The sequence below is a fragment of the Panthera tigris genome, chromosome A3 (genome assembly GCF_018350195.1).
Source record: "Panthera tigris isolate Pti1 chromosome A3, P.tigris_Pti1_mat1.1, whole genome shotgun sequence".
NCBI lineage: Eukaryota > Metazoa > Chordata > Mammalia > Carnivora > Felidae > Panthera > Panthera tigris.
In genome coordinates, this window is record NC_056662.1 from 104494558 (window position 1) to 104512303 (window position 17746).

A 17746-nucleotide genomic window follows, 5' to 3' on the forward strand; every position below is an offset into this window, starting at 1 on the left:
GACACAGAATCTGAAGCAGGCTCTAGGCTCTGAGCTGTCAGCACAGAGTCCGACGTGGGGCTCAAACTCACAAAACAGGAGATCATGACCTGAGCCAAAGTTGGACGTTTAACCAACTGAGCCACGAGGCACCCCCCACAGGTTTTGATTCCTAATAAATTTCCTACATACAAATCTCTATCTTAGCCTGTTTCTCAGAAACCCAGCATGTAACATGTAGCTTTATTTTGACAACAGCTAACTGATATACATACATATTCAATCCTAACTATTGATTTGGTCAGAATGTTACAAAAACTTTGCATGTGTACCTCCAGCACAAATTATAGCATTCAGAACACTAAATCTATTTCAAAATTAATGAGCATATGGTTTTTCCCAAGCAGAAGGTGAATATAAACTCTCAGGAGTAAACCACAAACCATGATCAAGGCAAAACATTTTATATATATGTAAAAGAGAAGTATGCCATGCATTCTCAAGTTTTGCTTCAATGCACAGTATTCAAAACAAAATCCCTCATTCATCATCAAATTTGTTAAGACTTAGTTGTCATTCACTCAAATCAATCTACAGGACACCCTGAGTCATGTCCTCATGTGTAATTCAGACCTTTTGATTATCACAAGAAAGCTACGGGGCTAGTAAGCCACTGTAACCCCATGGCCCTAAATGTCCTTTGCATGAGCAGAACTGAAAATTCTTCCCCCCTGGCTCTGATTCTAGACACAAACCAGACAAATACAGTAAAACCTTGGATTGTGAGTAACTGGTTCTACGCGTGTTCTGCAAGACAAGAAAACATTTCTAATAAATTTTAACTTGATCAACGAACATTGTCTTGCAAAATGAGTAGTACATGATGCTGAATGTCACACAATCACAACTGGGCCAATGGTTCTTTCTTCCCTCTCTCTCTCTCGCTCTGTCTCTCTCTCTGCAGGATTGTGGATGATTGTCTCCCATGCTTGGATGCTTGGTCTCAGGCCACAGTGTTTGGCAGAAAGCAGTGATTTTTCAGAACATTGGAAGGTGCCCACAGCTGGCAACAGTGTATTTTTTGTCACTTCAAAGCACCTCTGGACAGTCCTCTGCTTTTCCATCCAAGAGTAAGCTTAGCAATGCCATGCTTCATTCTAGGTCAGGCCGCCTGCAGATATAGACCCTTTCCTCTGCTGCCTTATTGCCAGTCACATTAAATACAGTATATGACAAGAGAGTATTCATACTGTACTGCAGTCAACATCCGTTAGTGATAGTGAAAGTCGTCCTACACAATAACCTCCCCTCTGTCTTCCTCATCAGCCACGAAGGTTTTCAAAGGTAAGTATAGGCTAATTTGTTTATTCTTCTTTATATTTTATCTTTTCTTTATAATTTTATAATGATTACAGTAGTGTAATCATTTTTATATGAATATTTTGGGGTTGTGGAATGAATCATCTGAGTTTCCATTATTCCTTATAGGGAAATTCATTTTGATATACAAGTGCTTTGGATTACAAGCCTGTTTCTGGAATGAATTATGCTCACAAACCAAGGGTTTACTGTAAAACAACTATGTGAGGACACTGAAGAACAACCAATGCAAGCAAGGGGAGACTAAAATAATTCAGGTAGAATATGTATGACACGTGGGCTTCCACAATGACTTAACCTTTACCTTGATGGCATTTTCTAGACAGAACAGACAAAAACAGAAAGCTTCTTTTGCATTAGGCCATGGTAAAAGTAAGACCCATGGAGCAAAATGCTGGGGAGGATTATATTGCAGGCCCTAAAGGAAATCACAATATAGTAAAAGAATTGGCCTATGTTTCTCTGACCACAACCCCCAAGGCAATTAAGATAAACTTATGAACCTCATTTCCTTGGAAATTAACTCACAATTAAATGCAAAATTATAAAGTAAATTAGGAAATACTTAGAACCAAATGATAATGAAAATACTACATATCAAACTTTAGGACATACAGAGGTACATTTATAATCGTAAATATTGATGATGGAAAACTAGACAAAGTTGATGGGCTAAAAAATCAGTCTTAAAAAGCTGGAATGGGAGGGGTGCCTGAGAGGCTCAGTTGGTTAAGCGTCTCACTCTTAATTTTGGCTCAGGTCATGATCTCAGAGTTGGGAGACTGAACCCCACGTCAAGTCCCAACTGGGCATGGAACCTGCTTAAGATTCATACTCTCTCATTCTGTCTCTCTCCCACACACACAACCCACCCCCCCACCACCCCCCAAAAAAAAGAAAAAAAAAAAAAGCTGGAACAGGAATATCAGAGTAAAGCCTAAGATAAGTAGAAGGAGGAAAATAAACAGAAAAAAAAAAAACTAAATAGAAAACATATAATAATAAAAAAAAAAAAACCATACAGGGGCGCCTGGGTGGCTCAGTCGGTTGAATGTCCGACTTCGCCTCAGGTCATGATCTCACAGTTCGTGGGTTCGAGCCCCGCGTCGGGCTCTGTGCTGACAGATCGGAGCCTGGAGCCTGCTTTGGATTCTATGCCTCCCTCTCTCTCTGCCCCAACCCACTTGCATTCTATCTCTCTCTCAAAAATAAATAAACATTAAAAAAAAATTTTTTTTTAAAAAGGGGAGCCTGAGTGGCTCAGTCGGTTCAGAGTCTGACTTCGGCTCAGGTCATGATCTCATGGTCTGTGAGTTTGAGCCCCGTGTCAGGCTCTGTGCTAATAGCTCAGAGCCTGGAGTCTGCTTCAGATTCTGTGGCTCCCTCTCTCTCTGCCCCTCCCCCGCTCATGCTCTGTCTCTCTCTCTCTCTCTGTCAAAAATAAACATTAAAAAAATTTTTTTTAATTAAAAAAAAACATACAAAAAATCAACTCAATTAAAATCTCACTCTTTTAGATAATAAAAAAGAAAAGAAAAATCTGGCAAAACTGTCAAAAAAAATGGGAAATGACATACATAAACAATAACAATGAAAAGCTACTTATAACTGGAGACTTACCAATTTATTCTAATTAAAGAATACTCCGAAAACTTACGTTGATAAATTTGAAAAGTTAGGGTGAAATGGAAATTCTCCTGACTTAACTGACCAAAGTGGACTTAAGTAAAATAAAAACTTATTTTAATTATAAATCAAATTATAACCACAACCCAAACTAAGGGATGTTCTACAAAATAAATGGCCTGTACTTTGAAAATGCCACGTCATGAAAGACAGAAAGAATGAGGAACTGTTCTGGACTGAAAGAAATTAAAATGATATAACTAAATGCAATAAATGATTTTCAAGGGAATCTTAAAGCAGAAAAAAATTTTTTTGTTTTGTTATAATGAACATAACTGGAACAACTAGAAAATCTCACTAAAGCCTCTAGATTAGATAACAGTGCTACAGTAACATTCATTTCCTGCCTCAGTGATATACTTAGAAGGAAGAAAAATTTCATGTTTCATATGATTTACTGTAGTGGTAGTCTTATTAGTTTTAATTCTAATTTATAGCCTTGAGAACATGGACAGTACTCTTAAATTTTAAGAAAACGTGTTTTAAAAAAATTACATGGATTCTCAGTTCATCAATTTTATGCTCATTTTGAAGACTAGATTTCTAACGTAAGCTGATAAACCTAAAATTTTAATCTGAAGATTTATATATTCTGCAGACTACAATTCCTTTAAATGCTATAATGACCATGAATTGCAATCTATCCTCAAATTCCCAGTACCCTCAATGCCCTGAATGAAATAATGCAATTTCAACAGGACTCACAAATGAAGAGAATGAAATGCAGGATTAATGGCTAGCAATTTTACAAAGAATTAATATCTGAAGAATAAAATTACTGTTGGTTAAGTCAACTTTCTATTTTCAAGAAAATAAGTTACTTACTTTTTCTAAGTTTTTCTTAAAAAATTTTTATTGTAAAAATTATAGCTTGTTTTAAGGGGAAGATCTTTATTATTTTTTTAAAGTTTATTTTTGAGAGAGAAAGAGACAGAGCACAAGCAGGAGAAGGGGCAGAGAGAGAGAAGGAGACACAGAATCTTAAGCAGGCTCCAGGCCTGCATCAGCCCAAAGCCTGATGTGGGACTTGAACTTGAACCAGGAGATCATGACCTGAGCCGAAGTTGGACGCTTAACTGACTGAGCCACCGAGGCACCCTTAAGGGGAAGATCTTTATATCATATAATGAACTCCTTGTAACAATTGTATTAAAATGTATGGTCACCCATAACCTAGTGACCATATTCAAATTTGATAACCTACTACAATGACAGTAAATATGGCATGATAAAAGCCCTTTCAGACAATCAATAATGATATAAAATCAGAAGAAAGTAAATGAGATTCAACAAGATTGGGGGGAAAATATATCATTGTTATCACTATCTCAACAAACAATATTACCAAGCTCTCAACACTGTGCCACATGCTGTTCTAAATGATTTACAAGTACCACCTTGTTTAATCCTCAAGTTGATGCCACATGGTAACTCAGAGACAGACTTTTCCAGAGGCTGGGAAGAGGGTGCCAGAGATCTTGTTCAGGACACAGAGACATCACATACTCTCTCTTCCAGTGTGGCTACAGTCTCAAGAGCCAGCAAAGCCCTGTGTTTGTGAATATTAACTTAAACGAACGCACAAAAACTGTCAAACGTAATTTCTTCTGGAATGTTGAGGGAAGCTCAAAAAGATTTGTAGCATAGCAATAAATCACTTGTCTTCCACACAACCTGGGCGGTCAATTTCACGGAGAGTTTCATGCCCTCAGAAAACCCAGGCGTCCAGGAAAAACAACAATGAGGTGTGGTCTGGGGACCCACTGCAGTTCCATCAAATTCTATATTCTTGGGACAGGTACATCTGCAATTTGTAGTTATGCCTGTATACCCTCTTCTTGTCAACAGATAACCCCCTGAAGCAGCACAGATAGGTTTCATAGCATTATTCCCATTATGGATGAGGAAACTCAGGCACGGGGAGGCTACATAACTTGTAGAAGACTAAATGGATCATAAGCTATAGGTCCAGGGGGGAAAAAAAAACCCAGAGAATCATAAAAGTATATCCACTTGTACACCCATGTTCATAGCAGTATTATTCATAATAGCCAAAAGGTAGAAGGAACCTAAGTTTCTACTGAATAAACACAATGTGGTATATGCGTACGATAAAATACTATGCAGCCTTGAAAAGGAAGGAAACGATGACACATAGGACAATATGGATGAACCTGAAGACATTATGCTAAGTGAAGTCAGCACGTCACAGAAGGGCGAATACCGTGTGGTTCCCCTCAAATGAAGTACCCAGAGTAGTCAAAATCACAGCAACAGAAATTAGAATGGTGGTTGCTAAGGGCTGGGGAATAGGGAGTTGTTATTTAATGAGTACAGGGTTTCAGTTGGGGAAGACGAAAACATCCTGGTGATGGCTGCACAAGAGTGTGAATACTTAATGCGAGAGAACAATACGCTTAAAAATGGCTAAAATGGCAAATTTTTATGTTGTGTATATTTTACCACAGTTTTTAAACAAGTATGTCCAGTGCCAGAAACTTTCTATAATTCCTGGTCTTTAGACCGTGTGTGTTCAGCTCTGGTGACACAATGAAATTATTTTCAAATATATATCACTCGTAGTGATGGGATGCATTCAAAAAAGACCTATTAACATGCTAGATAACATTTTAATAGAAATAACATACTCCAATGACCTGTTTTAATAAGAACCTATTGTCTTATGTCCCAGAGAGAGAAACTAATTTATTCATTCTCAGATATTTACTGAACACCTAGTAAATATATCCCAGGAACTATGCTTGGTACTGGGAATTCAACAGTGAGGAAAAACAGGTATGGTCACTATATTGATGAATACTACAAGCTGATATGTAGGGAAGGGGAAGAAGAGAGAGATACACATTAATGAAATAATCACAAAAACAAGTGTTTAATTACAAATAATTAACATGGAGGAATGTTGTTGTGTCTCTCTCCATGAGCACACCACAAGAGTAGCCTGCCCTAGATGGATAGATTAGACACAATTTGAAAACAGATTAAGAGTCAATTAGGTGGTGGGGCACCTGGGTGGCTCAGCTGTTTAAGTGGCCAACTCTTGGTTTTGGATCAGGTCACAATCTCACTTTTTGTGGGTTCGAGCCAGCACTGGGCTCTACACTGTCAGTGCAGAGCCTGCTCAGGATTCTCTCTCCCTCTCTCTCTGCCCCTCCCCCACTAATTAGTTCTCTCTCTCTCTCTTTTTCTCTCTTTCAAAATAAATAAATAAATTTGGGGAGCCTAGGTGGCTCAGTTGGTTAAACGTCCAACTTCCACTCAGGTCATGATTTTGTGGTCCATGAGTTCAAATGCCACATCAGGCTCTGTGCTGACAGCTCAGAGCCTGGAGCCTTTTCAGATTCTGTGTCTCCCTCTTTCTCTGCCCCTCCCCTGCTCACACTCTGTCTCTGTCTCTCTCTCAAAAGTAAACAAACATTTTTTTAAAAACCCTTAAAAATAAACAAACAAATAAATAAATAAATAACAGTTAATTGCATGGGGCTGTGAGAGCATCCAAGCAAAGGGAACTAAAGCTGCAAAGGTCCTGTGGCAGGAGACAGACCACAGAATCAAAGGAAGGCTGGCTGGGGCCCAGAAGACATAGAGGAAAGGTTGGGGTACAGGACAGGGCAGACTGGCCAGGCAAACCCCCACAGCTTTTTTTGACTCTTTTAAGGATCTGGGTTTTTATCCTGAAAGCAATTAAAGGCCAGCAAAAGGATGTAAGATAGGAGACAGCAAAATAAAAATTGCATTTTAAAAAGATCAGATAGAATTAGAGATATCCCAGAATGCAGTCTTCTCCCTAGGAAATCAACACAGCCTGACCTTTCTCAGAACCAGACTCAGCATCAAAAATCCTGTTTCTAGTACTGAGTCTGTCAGAAATTAAATATGAATCTTTATAGAAGTTACTTCACCATTATCTCTAATATGATCTATCCTGGAAGATTTTTGAGGCCCCAAACAACTCAAAAAACTCTTTTTCTCAGATCTTTTCCTCCAACTTGCTTTAGTCCTCAGAGTTCAAGGAAAAGAGAAATCTAGCACTTCTTTAATTACCTGTTTTCTGAGACTGAGGCTCTGCTCTGGCGATAGCTCCCTACCAATGCACATGGCACCCTCCGCCCCGTAACAGGCCTGGCCCTCCACCAACTACCTACAGACCACTTCGGGGTTTACTGTGTTCTAGAGAATTTTGTTTCCACAATGGGGCGAAGGGAGGTCAATGTAGGTTGTAAACTGATTGTTTTTTTCTTTGCATATTGTACAAAGGACACTTTACATCTTAATGAAATGAGGGTGAAATCTAGGAAGCCTCCATGACAACTTCAGTGTTGTAACAATTATAAATCTTATCATGTTTCTTAGACTAGCAGTGTTTGAAATTCAGTCTAGCTATGATTGTAACAGGTCTCAAAATAAGGAAGTCAGACCTAGCAATCTGCAGGCATCTTAATTACCTGCTCCCAAAACATTACTGGTGATTTGACAAGTAGCATGCAGAGTCTAGGATAAACAGATGCTTCAGATTAAGAATGCTGACAGCCAGCTGCAGTCCCTTACAGGAAAAGCCACAGTGAAAATCACCTAGGACAGACCACTGGAGTTCCCACAGTTCTGTAACCGTGCCCTCTCTGCAGTAAGAAGTCTTCAGAGAAAGTCTGGTCACCTGATGGAGAAAGGTACTAACCACATCTGTATAGGTCTGAAAACACTGAAAGAAAAATAAGAACCTGACTCTCCAAATTCAACTGAATGATGAATCTAATTTTCATTTATTTTTTTAAATCTAGTTTTCATTTCATGGGACAAAACAACTTACCAGCTCTCATATGATCTTTTTTGGAAAACAATCTGCAAAACTCACATTATCAATGTACAAGTAATCAACTTTTAACCACTCCCACTCATTTCCATACAGGTGCCCCAGGATTTTATATGTTAACATCAAAGAGGAAGGCATGAAGCTACCAGGCAAAGAGGACTAAAGGTGCAGGACATGGCATCTGAAATCACAAAGTGCATCAATTTCCTCCTGCTTTTGTGACTTCTGAAAGATATCAATTTCATGGCACTGAAAGTAATCTAGACACAAGAGCCACATATAGAAAGAGTCCAAGTACAGCTGAACCTAGCGTCCGTTAGAGCAGGAAACCAAAGCATTTCAATGTTGCAGACAGAAGACCAGATCTTCAGCGCTGCCTAATCCGATGATTTTTAAAACCCAAGCCAACCCAACCCAAAAAACAATGATTTTTAAACCCAAGCCATTTTAAGGAGAGTGAAACAAAAAAGATGTAATCTGGGAGAGAGAATCTCAGGTAGGAGTCGAGAACAGATCCAAATCCTGTCTCTGAAACTGAAACCAGCTGTACAAACATGACAAACACAATTCCCTGAGCCTCTGAGTACACTTCTGCTTTAAAAAGTAACAATTACAGGGGTGGCTGGGTGGCTCAGTTGGTTAAGCGTCTGACTCTGGATTTCAGCTCAGGTCTGATACCAGGGTTGTGGGATCGAGCCCCACATCACATCGGGCTCCACGCTAAGCACAGAGCCTGCTTAATATTCTCTTTCTCCCTCTGCCTCTCTCGCCCACTCCCGCACTCTTTCTCTCTCTAAAATAAAAAGAAGCAACAATTATAGTAGTAAACAATTTAAGATGGTAGCTATAACACAAAGTGTCTTCCTAAGTGCTGAATACTAAAAGAAAAAAACCAGAAGAAATGCAAACATTGGAGGGTGTGAAAGCATCCAGCCAGAAGGAACATGTAGGCAAGTGCTGCAAAAGATAAACACAAAATGATGTTTAAACTAATTAAGGTACATAGGTTGTGTTCTCTTTAAAATGCTTCTTTTATAACCCGCCTTCACTGACAGAAACAAATACCGAATCTTTAAAAACTCTGCCCTCTTAGGGGGCACCTGGGTGGCTCAGCTGGTTACGTATTTGACTTTGGCTCAGGTCATGATCTCACAGCTCAGGACTTTGAGCCCCACATCGGGCTTTGTGCTGACAGCTCAGAGCCTGGAGCCTGCTTCGGATTCTGTCTCCCTCTTTCTCTCTCTGCTCCTCCTGAGCTCGTGCTCAGTCTCTCAAAAATAAATAAACATTTAAAATAAAATAAAGACGCTGCCTTCTTCCAAAAGAAATTCACCCGCTGTCCCACCAGTCGCCACCAGTGGGAAGCAGAGAGTTGCTGCAGCCCGAAGCAAAAGCTCACATACCTGCTCTTCACCTGTTCACACCTATCTTCAGGCAAATCAGCCCCAACTATCACAGAGCTCTGTACCATCTCAGGAACAGGTTCTCCTTTGTCACTCCTCAGAGGGTGGAGGGAATCTGCTGCACTACAACAGGGTGAGCATCCCCAGTTATAATCTGGGAAGCATTATCTCAGAAGATGAGTGTTAAACCATAAGAGAGTAGCTATGTAAGTAACAGTATATCTATACAAGGCACAATCACACAACATTAAAAAAAAAAAAAAAACTTTCCAGATTCTCATGATGATATGAAAAAGTATTTATTTTATATTGTTAGGGAATATGTGGTGGGGGAGGCAAAGTACAAAACTCTGATTTAAATGACTTCCACTATGTGTTAAAAAAAAGTTCACATGGGGGCACCTGGGTGGCTCAGCCAGTTGAGCATCCAACTTTGGCCCAGGTCATGATCTCACGATTCTTGAGTTTGAGCCCCATGTTGGGCTCTGTGCTGACAGTTTGGAGCCTGGAGCCTGCTTCAAATTCTGTGTCTCCCTGTCTCTCTGCCCCTTCCCCACTCGTGCTCTCTCTCTCTCTCAAGAATAAACATTAAAAAAAAAGAAAAAGAAAAAAAACGTTCATGTGGGGCTTATCAGCTTTTTATAATGTGGTACTTGTGCAGGGACAGATCAACAGAACAGAGGAGAAGAGATAACAAATCCAGAAGCAAGCCTAAGCATATCTAAAACCTTGAAAAAAGAGGAAGGAAGGATTACAAAATCATGAGGACAAGAAATTCAATAAAAGGTATTGAGATGACTATTTTCCATATGGAAAAAAAGACTCCTATACCTCATTCAAGTCTCAAAAATAAACTCTAGATATATTTATAATCACGAATATGAATACTATTTTTAAACTGTTAGAAAAAAACAATGACACAAGTGAAGAATGGACAAAGGATATGAATCTAAAATACAAAGAAAAACCACGAAGAGTCAATAAACAAGAAAACCTGCTTAACCTTATTAAGAAATACAAATTAAAATGAGGGAAGCATCAGGTTAGTAAAAATCTTAGTCTGAAAATACCCAATGTTGAAGCCAATGTAAGAAAATGGATGAAGACAGGAAAACACTCATTGACTGCTTGTGGGATTATAAGTTTCTACCAGGGCACCTGGGTGGCTCAGTCGGTTGTGTCTGACTGTTGATTTCGGCTCAGGTCATGATCTCACGGTTTGTGAGATCGAGCCCTGCATAGGGTTCTGCCTTAACAGGGCAGAGCCTGCTTGGGATTCTCTCTCTCCCTTCTCTCTGCCCCTCTCCATCACATGCTAGTGCACGTGTACACACACAGTCTCTCTCAAAATAAACACACATTTTAAAAATAAATACATAAGCTTATTTTTGCCTTGTGTAGAATAAGTTGGCTGTGTTTGGGCAAATCCAAAGTGAGCAGTGCCCTATGAATCACTATGAATAACTATTCCCATTCTAGTTATGCCAGAGAGTTCACATACACACTCACAAAGGGTATGTGTTGGGATTTTCAATGCAGCATTATGGGTAGTAGCAAATGAAAAATGTTTTGAAGGAGTCCAGATGTTCATCGGAAAGAGAATACATAAGTAATGTGGTGTAGTATTCCATGAAGGAGTACTACAAATACTACCCAGTGGTTAAAATGAGTGAACTAGGGGTTAAAAAAAAAAAAAAAAAAAAAAAATTAGGGGCACCTGGGTGGTTCAGTCGGTTAAGAGTCTGACTTCGGCCCAGGTCATGATCTCACAGTTCGTGAGTTCAAGCCCCGAGTCAGGCGCTGTGCTGACAGCTCAGAGCCTGGAGCCTGCTTTGGATTCTGTGTCTCTCTCACTCTCTCTGCCCCTCCCCAGCTCATACTCGCACTCTGTCTCTGTCAAAAATAAATAAACTTAAAAAAATAATAATAATAAAATAAAATAAAATAAAATAAAAATAAAATAAAATGAGTGAACTAGGTATGTGTTTATTAACATGGCTAGAGAGCAGTAAGAGGCAAAGAGCAAGATGTCACAGAGTAAATTGAAACACATGCAAAACAAACTTTATGTTGTTTTCAGACACACAAATACATAGTGGAACCAGAAAAACTAGATACACAGCAAATCTGTTATAGTGGCTGCCTCTTGACAGGAGGCAAGGGTGATGGGCATTAGAGGTACAGATAGAGGATGCAGAATAGGACTAGGGAGAGAGTATTAGAAATTGTAATTGTTTTTATAATTTTTTTTAATCCAAAGAACTAAAACACTAACATTTGTTTTGGCTGGCTCAATACATTATCCTCCGTACTGTTCTGTAATTTGCGGGTATTACTGTTCATAATACACGAAGAGTGGCTGAAAGGAAATATTACGAAATGGTAAGAATATTCCACTCTGGATAATGAGTACAAGACTTTTTTTTTTTTTTTTTGCCTGCTGCTGTACTAAATTTTGCAATTTTTCATAATAAGCATACACTAATTTTATAATTGGGAGAAAAATCTTGAACGTGGAAAAATATACAAGTGGTGATTAGATTCCACATTACTTTGGTTCGCATAAATATCTGTTGACAGGATTTTGAAGGTTTTTACAAATGTGACACTTTGTACTCTCACATCTTTGGTAAAGTACAACCTCTAAACAAGCAAAATATAAACCTACTTTGAAACCCCGAAACTTTTATAGAAAACATTAATGTACCAATGGAGAACAGAACTTGCTTCTATGAACAACATTCTAGTCTCGAAGAAAGCATAAAGAGAGGTGCTCCATGATGGCTACAGACTGTTCATGCTTTCCCCATTATCTATACTGTAAGAAAGCACTGTAAGAAACAAATTTGATGTGAATTCTGCATGAGTTTTTACATTACTGCAGGATTTCGTTGAAAGCATTTCAAACTGGAACATAATGAGAAAGTAGTAACACCTCTCACTGTATTCCATTCCATCAGAAAACAAAATTGAGGGGCACCTGGGTGGCTCAGTCGGTTGGGTGTCAACTTCAGCTCAGGTCATGATCTCACAGTTTGTGAGTTGGAGCCCCACATGGGTCTCTCTGTGCCAACAGCCTGGAGCCTGCTTCTGATTCGGAATCTCTCTCTCTCTGCCTCTCCCCTGCTCACACTCTGTCTGTCTCTCTCTCAAAAATAAACATTAAAAAATTTTAAAAAAGGGAGCACCTGGATGGCTCAGTCGGTTAAGCCTCCAACTTCAGCTCAGGTCATGATCTCGCGGTCCATGAGTTCGAGCCCCGCGTCGGGCTCTGTGCTGACAGCTCAGAGCCTGGAGCCTGTTTCAGATTCTGTGTCTCCCTCTCTCTGACCCTCCCCCATTCATGCTCTGTCTCTGCCTCAAAAATAAACAAATGTTAAAAAAAATTAAAAACAACAACAACAACAACAAAATTGAGACTTTTAGGAGTGGACTTGAGGAAACCTGTCATGAGGTACTGAGTGCCGGTATCCTAAGTAACAAGATTTGGATTAGCATTGAAGTACCTGAGACAGAAAAGAGTGGTCAGATTTTGGATATATTTTGGGGAGAGAAATTCCAGCACTTTTTGATGCATTTTATTTGGCAATGATTATGGCCTGAAGAGGTGAAAGGAAAACATGATTGGAAAATGTATTTCTTTATACTATAAAACTCTGATAAATTTAACAGAAAAAAAAATTATTGCTCACGTTTTTCTGCATACACTGGGCAAGACTGCATTTGTAGTCATCATCAACAGAGCATAGTAATAACTTCTTTTTTTTAGTTTATTTGTAACATTTATTCATTTTTTGAGAGACAGAGGGAGACAGAGCGTGAGTGAGGGAGGGACAGAGAGAGAGAGGGAGACACAGAATCCGAAGCAGGCTCCAGGCTCTGAGCTGTCAGCACAGAGCCCGACAAGGGTCTCAAACTCATGAACTGCGAGATCATGACCTGAGCTGAAGTTGGACACTTAACTGATTGAGCCACCCAAGTGCCCCTTTTTTTGGTCTATTTTGAGATAGAGTGAGAGAGTAAGAGAGAGAGAGAGCAAGAGAGCGCAAGCGGGGGAGGGGTGGAGAGAGACTGGATGTGAGCTCAAACTCACAAACCATGAGATCATGACCTAACCCAAAATCAAGAGTCGGACACTTAACTGACTAAGCCATACAGGCACCCCCACAGTAATGACTTTAAAGAGAATACCTAGATGGGAATGCAAGCTGGTGCAGCCGCTCTGGAAAATAGTATGGAGGTTCCTCAAAATACTAAACATAGAACTACCCTACGACCCAGCAATTGCACTACTAGGCATTTATCCAAGGGATACAGGTGTGTTGTTTCGAAGGGACACATGCACCCCCATGTTTATAGCAGCACTATGCACAATAGCCAAAGTACGGAAAGAGCCCAAGTGTCCATCGATGGATGAATGGATAAAGGAGATGTGGTATATATATTCAATGGAGTATCACTTGGCAATCAAAAAGAATGAAATCTTGCCATTTGCAACTACGTGGATGGAACTGGAAGGTATTATGCTAAGTGAAATTAGTCAGAGAAAGACAAAAATCATGACTTCACTCCTATGAGGACTTTAAGAGACAAAACAGATGAACATAAGGGAAGGGAAACAAAAATAATATACAAACAGGGAGGGGGACAAAACAGAACAGACTCATAAATATGGAGAACAAACTGAGGGTTATGGGAGGGGTTGTGGGAGGGGGGATGGGCTAAATGGGTAAGGAGCACTAAGGAATCTACTCCTGAAATCATTGTTGCACTATATGCTAATTTGGAAGTAAATTTTAAAAAATAAAAAATTAAAAAAAAAAGAGAGAATACGTAGAAACTAGTATTCAAAAGAGACAGGATGGATAACATAGTGTCATGAGTTATGGTGTATCCAGCATTAAATAAATAGCTGCAGAGGCAAGAAGATCTACATTATTTATAATAAAGCAGCTGTGAAGAGATATGGTATTATGAAAAGAAAAAACAAACTGTAACTTTTATTACGTGTAATGGATATCGGTCAAATAACCTCACCAAAACTCAGTTTTCTCATCTGTAAAATGAGCACGTTATCGTGCTTTCTCAAAAGGCTGTGGCAATCATATACAGAAAGTAACTTCAATCGGCAAACATCTGGGGCGCCTGGGTGCCTCAGTCGGTTAAGCATCCGACTTAGGTTCAGGTGATGATCTCGTGGTTCATGGGTTTGAGCCCCACACTGGGCTCTCTGCTGTCAGCACACAGCCTGCTTTGGGTCTTCTGTCCCCTTCTCTTTCTGCCCCTCTCCCACTCATACGTCCTCTCAAAAATAAACGTTTAGAGAAAAAAAGAGTTCCTTCTCACATTAAAAACTGTAAAGCATTATATTTGATACACAACGATTTAAGTACATAGATAGAATATGAGGAAAAAAGCATACAAGTGAAACGAGATGGGTCAGAATGTTTTCCCCAGAATATTTTTTTATTGTTTCACACCTATTCCATCAGCAGCCATTCATATTCGTCGCAGCTCACAAACATAAGTGGTGACTTAGGATGAGACACTCTACCCCCAGTTAACCAATCAGCCAAGTCAAATCAACCTAGCAGTCAGCAGGGCTAAGAGCCAGAAAGCTCTTTCAACAGAAAGCTCTCCCATCCATAACACTGCTATACTGGCTTTAAAATTAAAGTAGCAGAGGGAATAATAACCCCTAAATTTCAAAAAGCATCTTACCAGGGTGATGTCTCGAGAAGCTGCAGCTGCGCTCATATGCAAACTAGGCTGCCTCACAGAACTGCTGCAATCAAGGGCTCGAGCAAACGTCCCAACAGCACTGAATAATCCACAAAAACAAAGAAGAAAAATTAAGGCAACATTATTTTTTTATACTTAAAAAAACACATTTGGGTAGTGCGTGAAAATTGTAAAAGTCAGTGCTAAGGATCCAGGGGCTGCGAGCTGAGGTCTGAGTGTGAGTCTCAGCCTTGTCTGCAATGGGCGTGTGGCGCCTTGGACGAGATGCCTCAGTTTCTTCCTGTGTAGAGAACAGTGGTGGCCAAGAAGCGCACTACGTTTGTCTCTGCTACAGTTCTTTTTTGGGGCGGGGGGGGGGGGGAGCTCGTTTCCTTCTTGCTCTTGGTGTGGTCATTTAGGGAGGATACCCCGGAGGGGACTGCACTAGGCAATCTGCCTCGGGGACTTAAGAGAGAGGGGACAGCACACTACGAAACCAAACCTCTTAAGCATCTAGCAGTCTCAGAAAGTCATCATTCCTGAGTGTACTGGCCTCCAAGAGAGGAGGTAATCCCCTAAACAGGCAGTGGGGAATTATTTCCCATGTCCTTTTATGGTTGGGGCTCATCTTGGTCAAGACTTTTCTTTACACAGGAAAACAGGTAAATTTACACAGGTAAATAACAAATATAGCTGTCAGGTGGGTATGTGCTATGGAGAAGAAAAAGAAGAAAAAAAAGAAAAGTCAAACAAGTTCTTAGATGTTTGAGAATCAAATATCCAATGAAAAGTATTTTCTTTAAGATTTAAGCATTGACAAGCCAATTAACTATATATGGGTCATTATAATGAAATTGAGAAAAAGTGATTTGTGTGCCATAAAGAAGGGAAAGATCTATCATGAAATGCCATGGAGCAACCAATTTGGTATTCAACTGTGCTCAAAAAATGAGCCGTAAGTGAGCTGCAGAGTTTGACTATTACTGCAAAACAAGTTCTGACCACTTTGTTTTAGCCTAAATTGTGAAATCCCAGGAACATTTTTACCTTGAAATGAGGTATCATCAATTGCAGCAATTCTTCCTATAAATAGGGCTCAAGATGTAATAGACTTCCACTTAAAAAACAAAACAATTACCACAACACTTTTTTTCACTTAATGATTTAGAAGGCCTTCCCATAAAGCGTGAAATAAACATTTAGACCTGCTGCTTGTTGTATTTCATTTTATTTTGTTATTATTTTAATTTCTTCTCTCCCTTTGTTGTGTTTTAAGCATGTTAGCTGAGGAAAATTTTTTAATGTTCTGATTAACATAGAACACACACGCATAAAAACACACATTGCACAGCTATGCAGTAACCGCAAGGTGAAGCCATCCATGTCACTAACACCCAGCTCAGGGTACAGCAACCGCACCCCAGTAGACTCCTCCTGCTCCTTCCCAATCTGTCTTCTCTCCTTCGTCCCAAAAGAGAACCACCATCATGGATTCTAACATCATGGGTTAGTTTTGCTCATTTGAAAACTTAACAGAAGCACATACTATGTACTCTTTTCACATGCAGTTTCTTCTGTTCAAAATTATGTCTGTGGGCTCACCCACACTACTGGTTATAGAGGCGTTCATTCATTTTCCTTGCTATGGAGCATTCCTTTCTATGATGCCCCCTCCCCCTCTGTTGTTGATGGACATCAATGGCCAGTTTGGGGCTACTCTGGGTAGTGCCATGAATGCCATCTGTATATGCGACTTTTGGTGCACAGGTGTATGTATGCAATTCTGCTGAGTATACAGTCAGGAGTGAAACTCAAAGGATGTGTGTGTAGGTCAGATGAGAGCAAAGTGGTTATACCAACTTACACTCGCACCACCACAACAGCAGGGTGCTGGCTGCTCTACCTCTTTACCAATGTTTGGCACTTTCAAATTTTCACCATTCTGGTGGAATGTGCAGTGGTATTTGATTATGGTCTTAATTTGCATTTTAGACCATTTAAAAAAACAAAAACAAAAATGGAGGGGGCGCCTGGGTGGCTCAATTGGTTGAACATCTGACTCTTGATTTCAGCTCAGGTCATGATCTCAGAGTCCTGGGATCAAGCCCCACATCGGGCTCTGTGCTGAGCATCCAGCCAGCTTAAGATTCTCTCTCTCTAGGGGCACCGGGGTGGCTTAGTCAGTTGAGTGGCTGGCTTCAGCTCAGGTCATGACCTTGTGGCCCATGAATTTGAGCCCCGCGTCAGGCTCTGTGCTGACAGCTCAGAGTCTGGATCCTGCTTCAGATTCTGTGTCTCCCTCTCTCTCTCTCTGCCCTTCCCCGACTCCACTCTGTTTCTCTTTCTCTCTCTCTCTCAAAAATGAATAAATGTTAAAAAAAAAAAAAAATTAAAGATTCTCTTTCTCTAAAAAAAGAAAAAAAAGTGAAAAAGGCACCAGGTGCATCTCCTTGGTGTCTTTCATGCTGGCTTGAAGAAAAAAGGAAAAAACAAAACCAAATTTGAAACTGCAATGTCTACTAAATAATCCCAGATCTGGGTAACCTGCCTGGAGTCTAGGCCAGCGGCTCCACCAAGGATTCATTTCCACTCTCAAATCTTCCATCTCCTCGATCTACTGACTGGCTTCCCCAGCAATGTACGTCAGGTCTCCATCCGAGCACCAGTGGCTAGGTGTCTGAGTGCTGGAGTCCAAACGCCTGGCTGCTGACATGACGTGTGACTTCCATGGTGCCAGGCACCATGA

At 40.1% G+C, this 17746-nt stretch overlaps 1 protein-coding gene across 5 annotated transcripts in view; it reads right to left on the reverse strand.

Annotated features, from left to right (window-relative positions):
- The window catches only part of MTA3 (metastasis associated 1 family member 3), a 225305-nt gene that overhangs the window by 59348 nt on the left and 148211 nt on the right, over positions 1–17746 (reverse strand). For all 5 annotated transcript variants that reach the window (XR_006215907.1, XM_042982073.1, XM_042982071.1 and 2 more), the window contains exon 8: positions 15001–15100. Coding sequence is in view for 4 of the 5 variants with exons in the window: in XM_042982073.1 (XP_042838007.1) it covers positions 15001–15100 (100 nt within the window). In the remaining variant the exon portion in view is untranslated. The remainder of the gene's footprint in view (positions 1–15000; positions 15101–17746) is intronic.